The sequence below is a fragment of the Schistocerca nitens genome, chromosome 10 (assembly GCF_023898315.1).
Source record: "Schistocerca nitens isolate TAMUIC-IGC-003100 chromosome 10, iqSchNite1.1, whole genome shotgun sequence".
NCBI lineage: Eukaryota > Metazoa > Arthropoda > Insecta > Orthoptera > Acrididae > Schistocerca > Schistocerca nitens.
The window spans coordinates 185151207-185171239 of record NC_064623.1 but is presented as its reverse complement, the minus strand read 5'-3'; the positions used below and the strand labels follow the sequence as shown (position 1 = coordinate 185171239).

Here is a 20033-nt window from a genome sequence, read left to right as displayed (position 1 = left end):
AAATTATTACAGTCGGCTAGCTGCGTTGTTTAGCGGTTGCCGCCAAAGATGATCATTGACAGTTACTAGGGGGCGGATTCGCGTTTCAGAATCAATTGATCATCTTCGATTAGCGTAGCACATGTACACCGAATTAATTCCTCCAAAAGACACAGGGTTCATGTTCACAGCTTTCATTCTTTTGTTGTGGGCTTCTTTTCTTTCTTGAGACCACGTTGTTCCAGTCTTCTTCTTTGGTTTCTCCTCTTGGTCAACGTGCCACTTGTGAATTTTGGATCTGAAGATTTCCCTATTTTGGATATCCTCTGGTGTAATTCTTGCTAGTTTCCGATCTGTTTTGATTTCGCCAATCCATTTCATTTGGTCTGTTTTAGATTTACTCTTGTTTTCATATAATTCAACTATTCTTTTGATGTGTCCATAGAATCTTGATCTGCGTTTTATAATGTCACTGTGAATATTAGAGTATTGTTTCATTCCCCGTTTGCCTCTGAGCCGATACTTTTCATCTACAAGTTTTGGATCTAAATTTCTTCTTACGATCTTCCGTTCCTTTTTCTGAATGTTTTCTATGTCTGTTTTCCTGTTTAAAATTAGTGTTTCTGATCCATATAGGCATTCTGGTTTTATGACGGTACTGTAATGTCGCAGTTTTGTGTGCTTGGAGACATATTTTTACTGTAGATATTTTGACTGAGTCGATAAACAGTGTCATCTTTGGCATCTGACTTCGTTGGCTTTCGTTTCTATTCCATTTTCCTAAATCGTTTCACCCTGATGTTTAAATTGTGGGACTCGTTTAATTTTGCCATATTTTGTCTCCATGAATTTTGGTGCTTGTTTGTTGCAAGTCATATTTCCGTCTTCTCAAAAGATACATGCAGGCTGACTTTCTCCACAGTTTTTTTCAGGAGTTCCATCTGTGTTTTGGCTGTTGAAACATCGCGAGTTAAGATGGCTAGATCGTCTGCAAATGCTAAGAAATCTACAGTTAATTTTCCTCTGCCGAGAGTAACTGGTTGGTCAGTCTTGAGGACTGATTTCAGTTTGCGCCATTCTTGCATCATCTTTTCAAGTTGATCAGTAGTGGAGAGAGTCCATCTCCTTGTGTTAATCTTCAGAGATTTCCCCCATAAATTTGACGTTAGATCTGTTTGGTGATTATTATTATTATTGTTATTGTCCAGAGATAATGCAATACCGGTTCTCGTGATTCTCTGCTTAAAACTGTAGGGCAGTGTAGCTTTTCCTTAAATCGGTTTTTATTAACACAGTTTGTTTGATATGATTCACTGCTATGAATGGTCACACTTTACCTTTATAGTAAATGTCCCAACACGGTCTATAATCGAAAGTCAAGTTGCGACGCGATGATTGAGTAGTAGCTTCGGCAACAACTGAAGTTCTTAAATTGCAATTAATGATATCGATATTTTATTGATTGAGATGTTCGCTGGATGTCAGCATTATCTCAGCTCTGTCAGTTTTCGTGCTTTTGGCAATAACGTAAACGAACAGTTTAGACAAGAAGTCCAATGAAGTTAACTGTTTCACAGAGTATCGTATGAACTTAAGAGACGCGAATACTCGAGACTCACGCTGAAAGCTCGGACACTAAAATCTCGGACACAGACTCCCAGATTCTGAAGACTTCCAGACGCTAAAGACGTAACAATACGTGTGTTGGGTTTAAACAGTAGTTGTGAAACAAAAGATACGTCCGTTAGAAACTCTTTGAATGAAGCCCCTTGCTACTTTGAATGTAATACTTCATTCCATTGGCTCTTATTATTCTTTTATTTAATTTTCTCCACTTTAAAACGGGTATTAATGATTTTACATGAAATGTGAAAAATGTTCATGGGTAGTTTGAGTAAAATTTAGTTTCAAAAATACCACATACGTAAAGAGGGTTACAACGTCCCGTCCAACAAGATCCTAGTGAAGCTGAGAACATTCTTGAAATGGTAGAACGCAGCCTAACTAACAGCTCGAGAAGAATTACTCTACAGCCTGTTATTCCGCGGACACGAGAGATGGACACAGTACATCAGCAGGGTCTGCATCGTCGGTAGAGTGTGCAAAATCTGCATGTAGGAGATGACGCCAAACGAAAGGAACTCTGTGAATGGATCATTGCCAACGAACACTGTATTCCACGTATTCTGTTGTCTGATGAACCAACATTTACCCGCAACGGCATCAATAAAACGCGCAGCTCTTACGTATGGACAGCTGAAAAATCTGCACGTTACTGTGGAAAAAAAGTTTCAACAATTTTTCCCAGTGAACGTGAGATGCGGTATTGTTGATGACCAGCTCATTGCTATATATAAATTTCTTAATGGAGTAAGGTTTCTTGATTTCCTTCAAGTTGTGTTACCGCAGTACTTGGAGCATATTTCTTTGGCAATAAGACGTCGTACGTACTTTCAACACGACAGAGCTCCTACACATTCCGTACGATCAGACACAGTGCTTCACTGAAACCTATCATGAGCATTATATCAGTCACCATGTAGTCATTTCTTGGTCACTGAGGTCACCTTATCTTAGTCCGATAATGATGGAAGCTGAAGAAATGAACTAAAATTTGTGTCATGCCTGGGACTTGAACCCGGGTCTCGTTGTTCACTAGCAAGGCATGCTAGCCATTACAAAACTACAGCATCATAGCCACGATTGCTACATGGAGTACCTTAGTCCAATGCCCGTACTTCAATACACATCTTTCGTGGCAGGGACGGCATTGGACTAAGTTACTCCATGCAGCACTATAGGCTTGCTGTGGTGGTGTAATGGCTAGCATTTGTGCCTAGTAAGCAAGGAGACCTGGGTTTAATTCCTAACCATGGCACAAATTTTAATCAATTTTCTCAGCTTCAGCTTATATCATTACCGTAGATAAAGGCAACACTCAAATTTAATTCTATCAGATCTGTCGATCCTACTCCATTAGATTAATGTTTGTGGAGTGGGTTTCAGAGCAAATTCTGCAAGCGCAGAGTGAAAACAAAGGAGAAATTTATCGCTCGTATTTTACAAGCGTGTTTTCAAGTCAAGGACCGTACGAATGAGATCAGATCAGCAACACATCAGCTGCCTACAAGAGCTGCAAAATGCGTCGCAGTTGACGGTGTAATTTTTGAACATTGTTTGTGAGCAAATGTACAGAATGAACCAGAATATCAGATCGTTCATTTACTATTACCTCCATTTATTACGATCCCAACTGTTTTCATCAGTTTGCTCGTGAACTGCAAAGAACAGGACATACTCAAATGACGTTTTTTGTTCAGATTCACTAATACTATCATCCCTCCAAATACACCCTGGATGTTTCATGCCAAGTGCACTTGGTGAAAACAAAAGTTTCCCGGTTTCCAAGAGACGAAAAGAGACCAAGACGTGCGTATTTCCAGGAGATCACAGAACACGCAAGAATAAACATGTTTAGTTTAACTGAAGACTGTAATGAATGGATAAGCTCAGAGGAGACCAGTGGATGTCATATGGTGAACGATGATTGTGTCTAACAGGGTGGGGATCAGTATAAGAGATGTGTATGCACTTTAGAGGCCCTGTTTCGTAGACTTTTTTCCTTGGTTTGGTCTATATTACCACCTCTCAAAATATGGAAAGTGTGGTGTCACCGCCAGACACCACACTTGCTAGGTGGTAGCTTTTAAATCGGCCGCGGTCCATTAGTATACGCCGGACCCGCGTGTCGCCACTGTCAGTAATTGCAGACCGAGCGCCACCACAGGGCAGGTCTAGAGAGACGTACTAGCACTCGCCCCAGTTGTACGGACGACTTAGCTAGCGATGCACACTGACGAAGCCTCGCTCATTTGCAGAGCAGATAGTTAGAATAGCCTTCAGCTAGGTCAATGGCTACGACCTAGCAAGGCGCCATTAGTATTACATTGCATGAATCTACAGAGTCTCACTTGTATCGTCAAGAGCGACGTACAACAATGATAAGGATTCCAGCAGCTACGTACTTTTCTTTATAGCATTCATTACGTATTCTGTTTCAGACCTCACGCCAGCCTGCGTGAGTTAACGCGTGCATTCGGCCTCCTCAACCAAGCTAACTGCTAACACTACAGAAAGGTAGAGCTTTCAGTAGAAGAGATGTCTCTCACAGAAGCGTAGATGAAAAAGTACTCACAGCGGTTTAGTTATGTATTTTAAAGCCCATGTTTACTAGAGGCTTTTCCTTGCTTAACCCACACTACCACTGCTGAAAGTATGCCGAAAGGGTTGTGGTTCACCCTGTATAAACTTTGGTTCTAGCTCTCTGAGATCCTTTTTTGTTTGTTTTTGAAGGGAGTGGCAGGCTGCGTGAATATCAGCGCATGATAAGGAGACTGCCGGCCAGAGTGGCCGAGCGGTTCTAGGTGCTACAGTCTGGAACCGCGCGACCGCTAGGGTCGCAGGTTCGAATCCTGCCTCGGGCATGGATGTGTGTGATGTCCGTAGTTTAGTTAGATTTAAGTAGTTCTAAGTTTTACGGGACTGATATCTTAGAAGTTAAGTCCCATAGTGCTCAGAGCCATTTGAACCATTTTTGATACGGAGGCTGGTAGGTGTCACTGCGCCTCTTCATTATGGGATCCCCTGAAGATAGCGAAACAACACCAGTTAAATGAGAGTGTGCAAATTATCAAGCGAAAGACAGAGACAGAACTTCTTCTTAAAGTGTATCCGGACAAAGGGCTGATGTGTTGGCAGTATCAACCCCCTCCCCCTAATAATGTTGCTGGCATTGTGTTCTCACCTCTTGAAACCGGGATTCCGGCGTAGGTTCGATGACGATGTTGTCTGCAGCAGGTGCAGTCGACGGCTGCGTCGCCTTGGCCCTCGCGAGGAACTTGTCTGCCGCAGTCCACAGGGCTGGCACTCGAGTTCCAAACTTAGGCATCAGCCGTTGCTGCAACACAAAATACAACAGCTATTGAGCAACTAGTTGCATATCTCTCCTTTGGCAAAAGATTCCGGAATAATCTTCCATTCGCATCTCCAGGGAGGGACTACAAAGTGGGAGGTGACCATGAGATAAGAACTGAATAACCAACGAAAGGATAACGTTTTTAATATGTTATTATTGGTCAGTTAATTAAAATTATTCTTAATTATTTTTTATCATAAATACATATTCTTTCTGTGTGTTATATAATTATTGGTTTTAGTTGGTTGAGCTTAGTACCTTACTTTGAGTTTAGTACCTTACTTCCTGTTATCTTTACTCCCCTGAGAGGCCTATTCCGCAACGGCTACCTCGCGGAACCGCATCGCCGTAGTTGAATTATTTAAAATCTACACTCTTTGCTTTAACAGATATTGAAAAACTACGACGGTAATATTGACACTCAAAGATATAGTGGCTGCGAGTGGCAGTAGCGATGCTAAAAACAGACTGTTGTACATTGTATCTCTGGCGTTGTTAGCTGACTTGAATGTAATTTCTAATTTTTTTTGTTTTCGTGTTGTCTTCGTAGCGGGGTTAGAGAGAGATATATTGTTGTATGAAAGGGATAGTCCGCCATTGGAATCAGAATTGTGACTTTAATGTTTGGTGTCTACATAGAAATGGTGGAAGGATTAAAAACCATTGTAATTCGAAAGAGCTCATCTTGATGAATAAACGACGAATATAATCATCGTCAAAGACAAAAAACAAACAAAAAAAACAGGCCAAGGTAATTCATTCTTTTAAAAACCCGACACTTCACATTGGACATTGTATACGTTTAGTTTTACCAGCAAGATTTACACCATGCGGTGAAAATAATTTCAAGAGCCTGCATCGAATACATAGTAACACGTATCAAAACCAGCGGCGAGCGACATTGCCATCTTTTTTCAAAAATAACGTCTAGTATCCCGGATGTGGATTTATTCTCGCCACAACGATTAAGGGGAGGTTTACTATCTTTCGGTTAAAATCGATTTTTTAAAATTGCATTTTTCGGTCCATAAAAGTGTTTAGAATTCACCCCTGAAACAGTTTTTCCGAATACGGAACGGAAATGTTTGTTATTCGCGGTTGAAAAAAAAATGGACCTGCCTAAAATCGGCACTAGTTTTCACGCATCAGTTATTTTATTTCGGAGGACGAATTATTGTACCGGTGCTTGGAAGGAAACATACGAAATTCAAATGAAAGTTTGATCGCGTGTGTTTGGAAGTTATGCCCCAAGCATTTGCTTTCTGGTGCGAAGACTGTAGAGATTGCGATTTTCCTGGCAGTGAGCAGCTTCAACGAAGAGTATTCAGAAAATCTGAAGACCATGACAACGATGGACTCTATTCGACGCAGTTCGCCAAGCATTCGGACGACCACCGGATTCAAGCGGTCGAAAACCGCTTGTCACCGGCCGTACGAGCGGCTCTGGAGTAGTGCAGATCGAGCAGAACGCCTTCTATGAGAAAAACGAAGGACTAGTTTGTGAACCCGGAACAGCAGATTGAACGTAAGTTGCATAATATTGCATTTATATGTAGTCAGAACTTCAATCGCGTTTTTCCCGAAATGATCTTTCTTTTATCGCGCGCTATGGTAACTTTAAATCTACTGAACCGATTGGCATGATTCTTTGCTTCCGACGAAGCTAACTAAATTGTCTGGGAGTTGTACCACTTTTATTCCGATCCATCAACTGTAAATATTTTTACTTGGCCGACGAAGTCGAAAAATCGATGAAAAAACACTATTTTTTCAAATGGTCGCCATTTTGTTTCCTATTGTCGAAATAACTTAAGCGAGATACAACTCCGAAAGAATCTTACATACTTCCGTAACGTCAACTCAGTTTTGATTTCAGACGAGCCGGCTGACCTTTGACATACCGCGCGTGGAGGTCTACACCGAAATTTTGTTTCGTTCAGACGGCACTTCCGCCTTTGCTCTTCGACATTTCCGGTTGAAAAAATTTGAGTTTGTAGAGGAAATGTCAATAAACATTTTGACCAAATTTTACATTGATATCTATAACACATACCGAGAAAACAATTCTCATTTTTTCGGGCCAAAGATAGTAAACCTCCCCTCAAGGATCTGTTGCCTTTTTCATTCCCCTCCCGTTTTTCTTTGAGTTTGTGCAGAACCATCAATACTAAACTGTCGCTCACCGCAGCTGTGGAGTCCCGGGATCGACATCGCCGAGATTCAGAAGAAGAATTCTTGCTCCAGCGAATCTCTATTGCTGGATAATTATTATAATTATTGTTATTATTTTGAGAGAATCTTCAAGATTTTTGCTAGCAAAAGTCCTGAAATTAACTTCACAAACATGAATAATGTTCTTTTTATCGGCACAGGCGACCAGTACAGTACACATTAATTCAAGAGAGAATTAGTATATTATTGCAATTAACTTGGGGAAGGGATGTTAACGTTCTACGAGTCGGGACGTGGAATGTCAGAAGCTTCATTGTGGTAGGAAAGCTATAAAATTTGAAAAGGGAAATGAAAAAGCTCAGTCTAGGTATAGTAGAGATCAGTGAAATGAAATGTAAAGAAGCAGCAGATAATGGTATAACGGGAGTAGGATTCGTTATGAATAGGAAGGGAGGAGAGAGATTGTGTTACTGCGAACAGTTCAGTGATAGGGTTGTTCTTATCAGAGTTGACAGCAAACGAACACCGAAAATGATACTTCAGGTATACGTGTCGACGTCGCAAGCTGAAGATGAAGACAAAGAGATAGAGCAAGTGTATGAGGATACTGAACGGGTAATACAGTACGTAAAGGGAGATGAAAATTTAAAGTCATGGGGGACTGGAATGCAGTTGTCAGGGAAGGAGTAGAAGAAAAGGTTACAGGAGAATATGGGCTTGGGACAAGGAATGAGAGAGGAGAAAGACTGAGTTCTGTAATAAATTTGTCGGCCGAAGTGGCCGAGAGGTTCTAGGCGCTACAGTCTGGAACCGCGCGACCGCTACGTTCGCACGTTCGAATCCTGCCTCGGGCATGGATGTGTGTGATGTCCTTAGGTTAGTTAGGTTTAAGTAGTTCTAAGTTATAGGGGACTGATGACCTCAGATGTTAAGTCCCATAGTGCTCAGAGCCATTTGAACCATTTTTTTCTAATAAATTTGAGCTAGTAATAGCGAATACTCTGTTAAAGAATCACAAGAGAGGTAGGTATACTAGGAAAAGACCGTGTGATACGGGAAGATTTTAGTTAGATTACAATATGATCAGGCAGAGATTCTGAAATCAGATACTTAATTGTAAGGCATAGAATCGAAGCATTTGAGATGTGATGCTACAGACGAATGTTGAAAATTAGGTGGAGTGATACGGTAAAGAATGAGGTGGTTTTGCGCGGAATCGGAGAGGAAAGGAATATGTGGAAAACAGTGACAAGGAGAAGGGACAGGATGATGGGACATCTGTTAAGACATCGGGGAATAACTTCCGTGGTGGTAGAGGGAGCTGTAGAGGGCCAAAACTGTAGAGCAAGACAGACATTGGAATACATTCAGCAAATAATTGAGGAGGTAGGTTGCAAGTGCTACTCTGAGATGAAGAGGTTGTCTCAGGAGAGGAATTCGTGGCGGGCCGCATCAAACCAGACAGAAGACTGATGACTCAAAAAAATTAAAAATAAAATTAAAAATGCATTCCTATACGAGTGCAAGTTGTCCTGAATAGGTTTAATCTACGTATTAGTAGCAACAAGAAGCGTCTGGATAGTTAGTCCCTTTTAACTCCAAACAAGAAAGAGAAATTTATGACCCCTTCCTGCTGCTAGGGAGAAGATTTTCCGCTTGACAGTTATGGATCTGCGATGCGCAGCATTTGAACTAACCAACAGGAATAATCTTCTTCATAATTTCAATGAGGATGCTAGACTGGCTGAAAAGGAGTGGACTGGTCGTTTCTATAAAATGTTTCCGACGCAGAGTTGAGATCAAGTCACCAGAATGTGTTGTGTGGCCGGCCGGTTTGGCCGTGCGGTTCTAGGCGCTACAGTCTGGAACCGAGCGACCGCTACGGTCGCAGGTTCGAATCCTGCCTCGGGCATGGATGTGTGTGATGTCCTTAGGTTAGTTAGGTTTAAGTAGTTCTAAGTTCTAGGCGACTAATGACCTCAGAAGTTAAGTCGCATAGTGCTCAGAGCCATTTTTTGTGTTGTGTGGTCCCACGAACATTGCTTGGCTATTAGGAGGGCGAAATGGTTATTTGTGCGAAAATTGTGGCAAAAGTGCTTTGATTCACTTTAATTTTTCTCTCCAGTAATTTTTTCTTGATAAAATTTATAATTACACAACGTAATTAATATTTTACTCTCAACATGTAATTTGAACCGTGGATAAGGTGTCAGTACGCTTCTTCAGAGTTTAAACGGGTTTCTCTCAATCTAATTAGTCCTTTTTAGCCGCGTAACCATTATCCTGTACACCGCAGTGGCCACTTTTGTATTATTTGAATGATCCAAGTACTTTCCTGTTGTCTAACGTGAATGAAAATAAAATCAGGGAGCTAGGACAATAGTCTGACTGTACATCCTACGATTTTGGAGTTATATAACTATTGCAGTTTAGCTGAAGAGAATTTCCAAACATAAGGTGGCCTTCCCCTATTGATGTTATGGGCTTTTCTCTTGTAATTCATGTTTTCGCATTTGGCTTCTCTTTCAGAAACTGTTCCCAGAATTGCTAACAGTAATTTCAAGTCCAAAAGCACATCTTATTGCCAGTGGCACAGTAGGTTCTTTCGCAAATAGCTTCCTCGAACTGACACCACAGAGGCTGATATATGAGAACTTATTTTTCGACATTTTTATCTGAAGACCATACTGCTGTAATTGTTGTATTATGGTCGACGTATGTCTTCGAGAAACACTTGGTTTCTGGTAATTTGTTTCAGCTAAAAGGCAATGTTTTGATTAATACGTAAACGTAAACTCCGCACATAAGCCCTGCCAGGCCCATGGGTATTGATGGACCACAGTGTCATCCTCTGCAGATGATGTCACTGGTTTGGTACAGAAGGGCGTGGGGTCAGCGAGACCTGTAGGTCTACCGGAGATCCTCAGTGGGCATCACAAGACTGAGTGCACCACGAGTCCACCCATCAAGGAAAATTCCGTAGTAGTTTCGGGAGTCGAAGCCGGGTACTCTGCTTGGCAGCCAGACTCGCTGACCACTCAGCTCCGGAGGTGGACTGTTTTATTTAGTATTAATTAATTACACGGTTCAGTCACATTAACGTGACCGCCGCCTATATTCTACGTCAACGTGCAATAACGACTCACAGACGGCACGTGGCGGTACAGAAGTGGAGGGAGTATACACTCGGGTGACGAGAGTCATAGGATAGCGTTATGGACATATACAGATGGCGGTAGATCCGCGTACACGAGGCAGTGCATTGGAGGAGTTATCGTCTGTACTCGAATGATTCACTTGAGAAGGTTTCCGGCGTGACGCAGCATGTGAAATTTGCTGAATTTGGACGGGTTACTCCTGTAACTGAAATATCAGATCTCAAGATGGTTCTGAATGAACCGAAACCGGTCATATGAATAAAAAAAATTGCAATCAGGACGGATTATAAGTAATAATGTCAGTGTTTGTGTCGAGTTTTCATTGCTAACAGACAAGCGATTGTGCGTGAAGTATCTGCAGAAATAAATGTGGGACGTACGACGGACGTACCCTCTAGGACAATACGGCAGAATTTGGCGTTAATGGGCTATGGCAGCAGATGAGCGACGGCAGTACCTTTGCTAACAGCACGACATCGCCCGCAGGGCCTCTTCTGGGTTCGTGGCCAAATCTCTTGGATGATAGGCGACTGGAAAGACGTGACATGGCCAGATATCAGCTGACAAGAGCTGATGGCAGAGTTCGAGTGTAGCAGAGACCCCACGGAGCCACGGATTCAAGTTGTCAACAAGCTGGTGGTGGCTCCTTAATGGAATAGACTGGATCGTCTAGTCCAAGTGAGACGATCATCGACTGGAAATAGTCATGTTTGCCTACCTGAAGATCATTTTCATCCATTCATGGACTTCATGTTCCCAAAAAAGGATACACCTTGTCACTGACCACAGATGTTCGAGACTGGTTTGGAGAACGTTCTGTGCAACTCGAGGGAATGATTTGGTCACCCATAACGCCCGACATGAATCCCATCGAACATTTACGGGTCATTTTTACACAAACATCAGTGTTCGTTGGCGAAATCCAAATCCACATTGAAAACTTCTGAGTCAAATGTAATGTACCAATCACACTGTGTTTGGTTTCGCTTAGATCTTTTTGTAGTTACTTTTGTTTCTGTTATGTTTTTACCCCTCGATCCTCATACAAACATGATTCAGGCTGTGCACCCCTTTGTACAGTCACGGTTCTGTAGGCATCCGCAAACGTTTTTCGGTGAAGGAACAGAGGGATACACTTAATAATATTTACGGTAATTACTTTGAAATAACAGACAGTTATCCCAGATGTCTCGTTTTCATTTGACTGGCTCTTGTACGCGGGATTGGGTTCTTTAAAGAATCGTGCGTGGTGTGGTTTACGTAGCTTACACTAAGCCAGTATTTCGCAACCTTCAGTATTGACGAGGCAGTTTTTTTGTCATAATTTTCATCGCGCCCTGCCCCCTCCCACGCACCTCATACGATATGGTTACATACGAAGGCTGTTCTGAACGTAAATTCCCATCGGCCGTGAAGTGGAAACCACTGTGAAGCTTAAGGAATGTTTTATTTGCAACACTTAGCTATACCTTCCAGGTACTTCTCTACGCAGACGCCGCTCCGACTTATACATTTGTCGTAACGTTGCAGCAACTTCTCAAGACGCTCGCCACAGAAGCAGCCGGCGGTGCCTTTTACACTGCTTTGCAGCTCGTCTGTGCCAAAATCCCTCCTTCACAGCCAGCGATTCATGTGAGCAGACATGAAAATCAAAGGGAACCAAGTCCAAACACTTCCCATCGCAAAAGTTACGGTGCGCGGTAGACAATTTTCATGAAGAAAGAAAAGCATGACAGTTACGTTATGGTGTTGCGCGAAATCAGTCGAAATCTCTTACCAGGCATTCATACTTGGCGGGGAACACTATTTTCTAGGCGTCTTTAGTGTGTTCGCTTCGTGCTCAGAACTGAAAAGAGCGGCGTGACTCGATCGACTGGCGTACCAGAGACACTGGCCAATACATTTGTGCAAAGCTTCGTCGGGTTTTCACTGTGGTTTTCATTTCGCGCCAGATCGGACCTTACTTTCCGAATGTATGTGTAGTTAATGTAGGAGGAAAGGGAGGGCAGGAGAGGGGGATGACGGGAAGAAAATTATGAGACACAAAATTGCGTCGCCAATATTGCAAGGCTGAGGAGCACTGGTTTAGTATAAGATAGGTAAATTTATTGGCATTTTGCAACATCTATCCGCTATATTGACAAATGCGTAATCGATAGTCGTCTATTGCTCTCCGTCTTATAACTGGCGTCCGAAAATACTCCCAAAGGTCTCTCAGCTGCCTAAGATTCCACGGCAAGTGGCAAAATCAGAAGACAATGAATTTTGGACAGGGTGTATAGATGGGATTTTTACGTTAAAAACATTTGAAAACATTTGCATTCCGTATCGAATTACCAATTTTAACATCTTATTTTTGCGAAACCGGGTTGTCTGCTTAGGCTACTTTGAAGACAAAAATATAAATCTCAGCTGAACAGAGACAGATGAACTCAGAGTGGCTTTTTCCATTTTTAAACCCCTCTTTGACAAAATTTGCTCTGCAACCCAGGCCCAAAGGAGTCATTAATAATTGCAAGACTTCTTTTTAATTTAGATGTTCTTCACCAATGTTATACTCCCTTTTATAAGAGCTTTATGTAACCGTAAATATAAATTTTAATTTTTTAATTTGTGAGATAAATATAGCCACCAGTTGCGGAAGATAGTAATCAAAGAATCTTGACCTAGGTTTCAAACCATATAAATTGGCCTTCTTCAGAACTACAATAACGTTTTAGATGCTGACCATGATGTGCCACCAATAGTCTTACAAGGGGACCCTCTACACTGTAAATCACGGATTTTGATGCGCTTCAAATATACTGTAGAGGCACTTATCCTGAGTACCCATCTATCCGGTTTTTTTAGCGACGGGACTTATTTTTTGAGAAAATTGCTTTTGAAGTTAATTGCGTGCTTTGTATAACCGTAAGATTACGTATATTCCGACCAAGTCAGCGTAGCGCAGCGGTAAAAGTTTGACTACCGAGCTGGGGGTACTGTGTTCGAATCCTGCTCGTGTGCTTTTGTTTGTTTTTTTTTTTTTTCAAACTCGACCGAATTTTTCAATTTTATTCCAAAGAATATCAACAAACGGTGTAAGGTGTGCGAAATTATTAAGATATGTTCAGTTATTTATTTTTTCTGTCATACAATGTTACGAAATCATATTTTTCATCGTCCACATTGCTTGATGTGCCAGAACAATATTGTGGGTGATACTTATCATAGAAACAACCGAAGCACAAATTTTCGCAGCAGCACACGCATTTTATGAAAGCAACCATCTTGCAGGCGCACGGTTTCTTCATGAGCGATACCGGGAAACACGATTCTATTGCATTCAAAAAGGTTTCTCTTTCATCGATGCGAACCAGGCGTATCTAATCAGGCTTTCAAAATTAGGTGCGCTGAATTGATGTACGGTTAGCGAATGTAATTTTATCCAGTCTTCCCTAGAAGCGATCTCTCTTTTGTCTTTCATCAATTTTTGTGAAGATTTTCGCCTGTCGGTAAAAGTAAACATCACAGGGCTGGCAATAAGGAGTGCACTTTGGTGGGAGCATTTTTAGGCTGAGGTGCTCGCTTTCCTTTCATCAGTGAATAGTTGATCGTATAAAGGTTAATCGGTTTGCCCTCCTCACGAATCGATAATGTACAAAAATTTTGTCTGTCCCACGCACGGAAGACTTACAGAACGCAAAAATTCTTCGTAAACCAGTTTCGTGAACTTCCCGGATTTCGTGCAGGACACGACTACATTTTTTTTTTTTTTAATACTCCGCAAGCCACCCGACGGTGTGTGGCGGAGGGCACTTTACGTGCCACTGTCATTACCTCCCTTTCCTGTTCCAGTCGCGTATGGTTCGCGGGAAGAACGACTGTCTGAAAGCCTCCGTGCGCGCTCTAATCTCTCTAATTTTACATTCGTGATCTCCTCGGGAGGTATAAGTAGGGGGAAGCAATATATTCGATACCTCATCCAGAAACGCACCCTCTCGAAACCTGGCGAGCAAGCTACACCGCGATGCAGAGCGTCTCTCTTGAAGAGTCTGCAACTTAAGTTTGTTAAACATCTCCGTAACGCTATCACGGTTACCAAATAACCCTGTGACGAAACGCGCCGTTCTTCTTTGAATCTTCTCTATCTCCTCCGTCAACCCGATCTGATACGGGTCCCACACTGATGGGCAATACTCAAGTATAGGTCGAACGAGTGTTTTGTAAGCCACCTCCTTTGTTGATGGACTATATTTTCTAAGGACTCTCCCAATGAATCTCAACCTGGTACCCGCCTTACCAATAATTAATTTTATATGATCATTCCACTTCAAATCGTTCCGCACGCATACTCCCAGATATTTTACAGAAGTAACTGCTACCAGTGTTTGTTCCGCTATCATATAATCATACAATAAAGGATCCTTCTTTCTATGTATTCGCAATACATTACATTTGTCTTTGTTAAGGGTCAGTTGCCACTCCCTGCACCAAGTGCCTATCCGCTGCAGATCTTCCTGCATTTCGCTACAATTTTCTAATGCTGCAACTTCTCTGTATACTACAGCATCATCCGCGAAAAGCCGCATGGGACTTCCGACACTATCTGCTAGGTCATTTATATATATTGTGAAAAGCAATGATCCCATAAAACTCCCCTGTGGCACGCCAGAGGTTACTTTAACGTCTGTAGACGTCTCTCCATTGATAACAACATGCTGTGTTCTGTTTGCTAAAAACTCTTCAATCCAGCCACGCAGCTGGTCTGATATTCCGTAGGCTCTTGCTTTGTTTATCAGGCGACAGTGAGGAACTGTATCGAACGCCTTCCGGAAGTCAAGAAAAATATCATCTACCTGGCAGCCTGTATCTAATATTTTCTGGGTCTCATGAGCAAATAAAGCGAGTTGGGTCTCACACGATCGCTGTTTCCGGAATCCATGTTGATTCCTACATAGTAGATTCTGGGTTTCCAAAAACGACATGATACTCGAGCAAAATAAATGTTCTAAAATTCTACAACAGATCGACGTCAGAGATATGGGTCTATAGTTTTGCGCATCTGCTCGACGACCCTTCTTGAAGACTGGGACTACCTGTGCTCTTTTCCAATCATTTGGAACCTTCCGTTCCTGTAGAGACTTGCGGTACACGGCTGTTAGAAGGGGGGCAAGTTCTTTCGCGTACTCTGTGTAGAATCGAATTGGTATCCCGTCAGGTCCAGTGGACTTTCCTGTGTTGAGTGATTCCAGTTGCTTTTCTATTCCTTGGACATTTATTTCGATGTCAGCCATTTTTTCGTTTGTGCGAGGATTTAGAGAAGGAACTGCAGTGCGGTCTTCCTCTGTGAAACAGCTTTGGAAAAAGGTGTTTAGTATTTCAGCTTTACGCGTGTCATCCTCTGTTTCAATGCCATCATCATCCCGGAGTGTCTGGATATGCTGTTTCGAGCCACTTACTGATTTAACGTAAGACCAGAACTTCCTAGGATTTTCTGTCAAGTCGGTACACAGAATTTCACTTTCGAATTCACTGAACGATTCACGCATAGCCCTCCTTACGCTAACTTTGACATCGTTTAGCTTCTGTTTGTCTGAGAGGTATTGGCTGCGTTTAAACTTAGAGTGAAGCTCTCTTTGCTTTCGCTTTCCCAGTTAATTCGTCTATTCTTTTTTGAAACGTTAGGACCAAATTTGCCGGACAGTTCTTGCGTACATACAAAAAAACATATGGGAGCAGGATTCAAACACGGTACCTAAAGCGCGGTAGCCATGAACATCTACCGCTGCGTTACGCTGACTTACTTGGAATATGTGTAATGTTACGCGTATAGGAAACGCGCAATGAACTTCAAAATAGATTTTCTCAAAAACCAAGGCCCGTCGCTAAAAATCCGGATAGGCAGAGACCCAGTGTAAGTGTCTCTACAACATATTTGAACCGCATCAAAACCCGTGATTTACAGTATTGAAGATCCCCTTGTTAGTCATAATTAAATTGACAGTCATAAAAACAGCCGTCTGGCTTTTACATAATAAAATAATACACTTATTAGATGCGGGTTGTGTGACTAGTAACGGATAAAAATGCTAGCGTAAGCATTTCTGATGGCTATTGTTTCGGTGCCACAGTCGGAACAATTTGCTTGCGGATTACCTCTACCGTGGCGTGGTCCGTGGATTTTGTTCCACCTGAGCGTATCGCGAAATTGAGGTCTGATGCGCGCGCGATCTGACCTTTCGCCGCCAGCTGCCGACCGTTGGTCTGGAAGGGCCAGCCTACCCCCCCCCCCCCCCCTATAATGCGGCAGTAATTAATCAGGGCGCCGTCGTAGTGGTGGCCGCATTAATCACCCCTTGATTAACCCGACCTGGCATTTACACTGGCGAAAAATCACCCACCGCCACCTCAAATAACTTGACCGCCAAGGGTGGGCGAAAGGGGGGGGGGGTGCCTCTGGTTGTTTCATACGGGAGCTGTGGAACGCCTCGGTGAAAAATGGACGTGTTATTGCTTGCTGGCTAGCGAGACAAGGCGAGATGATATAGTGGCGTGCTGTTCGGTCGAGTAGCTGTTTTACTTATTGGTTGGAAGCAAAGGCCTTTGCACCAGATGGTTATGTCGCATACTTACGGAAAGAAACACGACATTTGTCAGGAAAAAGAAAAATCACTTTCCACCGTGGCAGGCTGTTACAGCAAACGGTTCAAAAGCGTTTGAGGGCAGAAACACTCTCGGTTGCGAAATTATTTAATGTCAATGACGCCTGTCACACTTTTGGGGCATCATAAGATTGTCTAAAAGTAGCTGGATACGTGACCCATCAATCATAAAACCCATCAATCATAAGACGACATATAATGTAAAATAGATAAGCGGACACACAATGAAGCGCCAAAGAAACTGATATAGCTATGCGTATTCAAATACAGAGATACGTAAAGAGAGCAGAATACGACACTGCGGATGGAAACGCCTATATAAGACAACAGGGGTCTAGCACCGTTCTTAGGTCGGTTACTGCTGCTGCAGTGGATGGTTATCAAGATGTAAGTGAGTTTGAACGTGGTGTTATAGTTGGCGTATGAGCAATGGGACACAGCATCTCCGAGGTACCGACGAATGGGGGTTTTTCCCGTACGATCATTTCACGAGTGTATCGTGCATATGAGTACGGGAAGGACTTAATCATGGCCTTTTTAGATATTGAGAAGGCGTATGACAGTATCTGTAGGGACAAGCTCTGGGATGTGCTGAACGCAAAAGGGATAGATGAAGAGATAACACGAAAAGTCAGAAAAATGTATGAGGGAAGTGAGAGTTGTGTGAAAGTGGGGAGGGAACGTACTGCATGGTTCAAGCTGGAAAATGGGCTGCGACAGGGAAGTGCACTTTCGCCTTTATTGTTTATTATTGTTATGGATGAAATCCTACAGCAAGTATCAGATGCAATTGGAGATCATAAAATGAAAGCAGTGCTTTTTGCCGATGACCTGATGTTATGGGGAAATTGCGAGAAGGAGGTGCAAGAGCAGTTAGATGCATGGGAGGCAACGGCAGCACAATATGGAATGCATTTCTATGCAAAGAAAAGTGAAATAATTGTCACAACAAGGAAGAAGAATAGGCCAAATGTGGATATAACTTGTGGAGGGGAAAAACTACAGATGGTAGAGAACTTCAAGTACATGGGAAGCATGATTGAAAGTAAGGGGGGAAACGCAATGGAAATAAATGAAAGGTGCAGAAAAGCAGGGCAGTTCTACAAATGCATTAGGGGGCTTATTTGGAGCAAGGAGGTGCCACAGAAATCCGAGGGAATTATATACCGAACCTACTTTGTCCCCATATTGGCATACGGAAGTGAGACATGGGTAATGCACAAAAGCGACAAAAGTAGAATACAGGCTAGTGAAATGAAGTTCCAGAGGAGCAGGTTGAGTGTAACAAGACGAGACAGATTGCGAAATGTGTATGTGAGGGAAAGACTAAAGGAGGAACCAGTACAGGACAGGATGGAAAAATCAAGACTGCAGTGGTATGGACACATGAAGAGAATGGATGAGGGAAGAATTCCAAAGAGGATGTTTGATCTGCAACTGGAGGGGAAGAGGCCCAGAGGAAGACCAAGAGATAGATGGGTGAAGGGAGTGAAGGAATGTGTGACGAGAAGAGGAGAGAACTGGACGAAGGTGGAAGAGGGGGAATGGTGGAAAGACAGAACACGATGGAGAGGCTTGTGTTCCCGACAGACCCAGCAGGTTGAGTGTAACAAGACGAGACAGATTGCGAAATGTGTATGTGAGGGAAAGACTAAAGGAGGAACCAGTACAGGACAGGATGGAAAAATCAAGACTGCAGTGGTATGGACACATGAAGAGAATGGATGAGGGAAGAATTCCAAAGAGGATGTTTGATCTGCAACTGGAGGGGAAGAGGCCCAGAGGAAGACCAAGAGATAGATGGGTGAAGGGAGTGAAGGAATGTGTGACGAGAAGAGGAGAGAACTGGACGAAGGTGGAAGAGGGGGAATGGTGGAAAGACAGAACACGATGGAGAGGCTTGTGTTCCCGACAGAACCAGCAGGTTGAGTGTAACAAGACGAGACAGATTGCGAAATGTGTATGTGAGGGAAAGACTAAAGGAGGAACCAGTACAGGACAGGATGGAAAAATCAAGACTGCAGTGGTATGGACACATGAAGAGAATGGATGAGGGAAGAATTCCAAAGAGGATGTTTGATCTGCAACTGGAGGGGAAGAGGCCCAGAGGAAGACCAAGAGATAGATGGGTGAAGGGAGTGAAGGAATGTGTGACGAGAAGAGGAGAGAACTGGACGAAGGTGGAAGAGGGGGAATGGTGGAAAGACAGAACACGATGGAGAGGCTTGTGTTCCCGACAGACCCAGCCAGTGGTTGGAAACTGTCCAAGATGATGATGATGATCATGCATATCAGGAATCTGGTAAAAAAATCAAATCTCCGACGTCGTTGCGCCCGGAAAAAGATCGTGCAAGAACGGGACCAACGGCGACTGAAGAGAATCAAATGGTTCAAAGGGCTCTGAGCACTATGGGACTTAACTTCTGTGGTTATCAGTCCCCTAGAACTTAGTACTCCTTAAACCTAACTAACCTAAGGACATGACACACATCCATGCCCGAGGCAGGATTCGAACCTGCGACCGTAGCGGTCGCGCGGTTCCAGACTGTAGCGCCTAGAACCGCTCGGCCTGATGAGAATCGTTCAACGTGTCAAAAGTGCAACACTTCCTCAAATTGCAGCGGATTTCAGTGCTTGGCCATTAACAAGTGTCAGTCTGCGAACCATTCAACGAAACATGGGCTTTCGGTGCCGAAGGTCTATTCGCGTGCCTTTGATGACTGAACGACACAGAGCTTTACGCCTCGCCTGGGCTCGGGAACACCGACAATATGGACTGTTGATGACTGGAAACGTGTTGTCTGGTCGGACGAGTCTCGTTTCAAATTTTATCGAGCCGGGGGGGGGGGGGGGGGGGGAGGAAGGGGGGGGGGGGGAAGGGGGGGGGGTTGGGTTGTTTTGGGGAAGGAGACCAGCGATGTCATCGGTCTTATTGGATTAGGGAAGGAAGTCGGCCGTGCCCTTTCAAAGGAACCATCCCGGCATTTGCCTGTAGTGATTTAGGGAAATCACGGAAAACCTAAATCAGGATGGCCGGATGCGGGATATGTGGTATTATTGGATTTCAGACATTTTGCGTGTGAGAAAAGGACAGCCACCGAGCTG

The 20033-nt window shown here is 43.2% G+C and overlaps 1 protein-coding gene across 2 annotated transcripts in view; it reads right to left on the bottom strand.

Annotated features, from left to right (window-relative positions):
- The window catches only part of LOC126210104 (uncharacterized), a 292284-nt gene that overhangs the window by 70154 nt on the left and 202097 nt on the right, over nt 1-20033 (bottom strand). For both annotated transcript variants that reach the window (XM_049939239.1, XM_049939240.1), the window contains exon 2: nt 4784-4936. In XM_049939239.1, coding sequence (XP_049795196.1) covers nt 4784-4936 — 153 coding nt within the window. The remainder of the gene's footprint in view (nt 1-4783; nt 4937-20033) is intronic.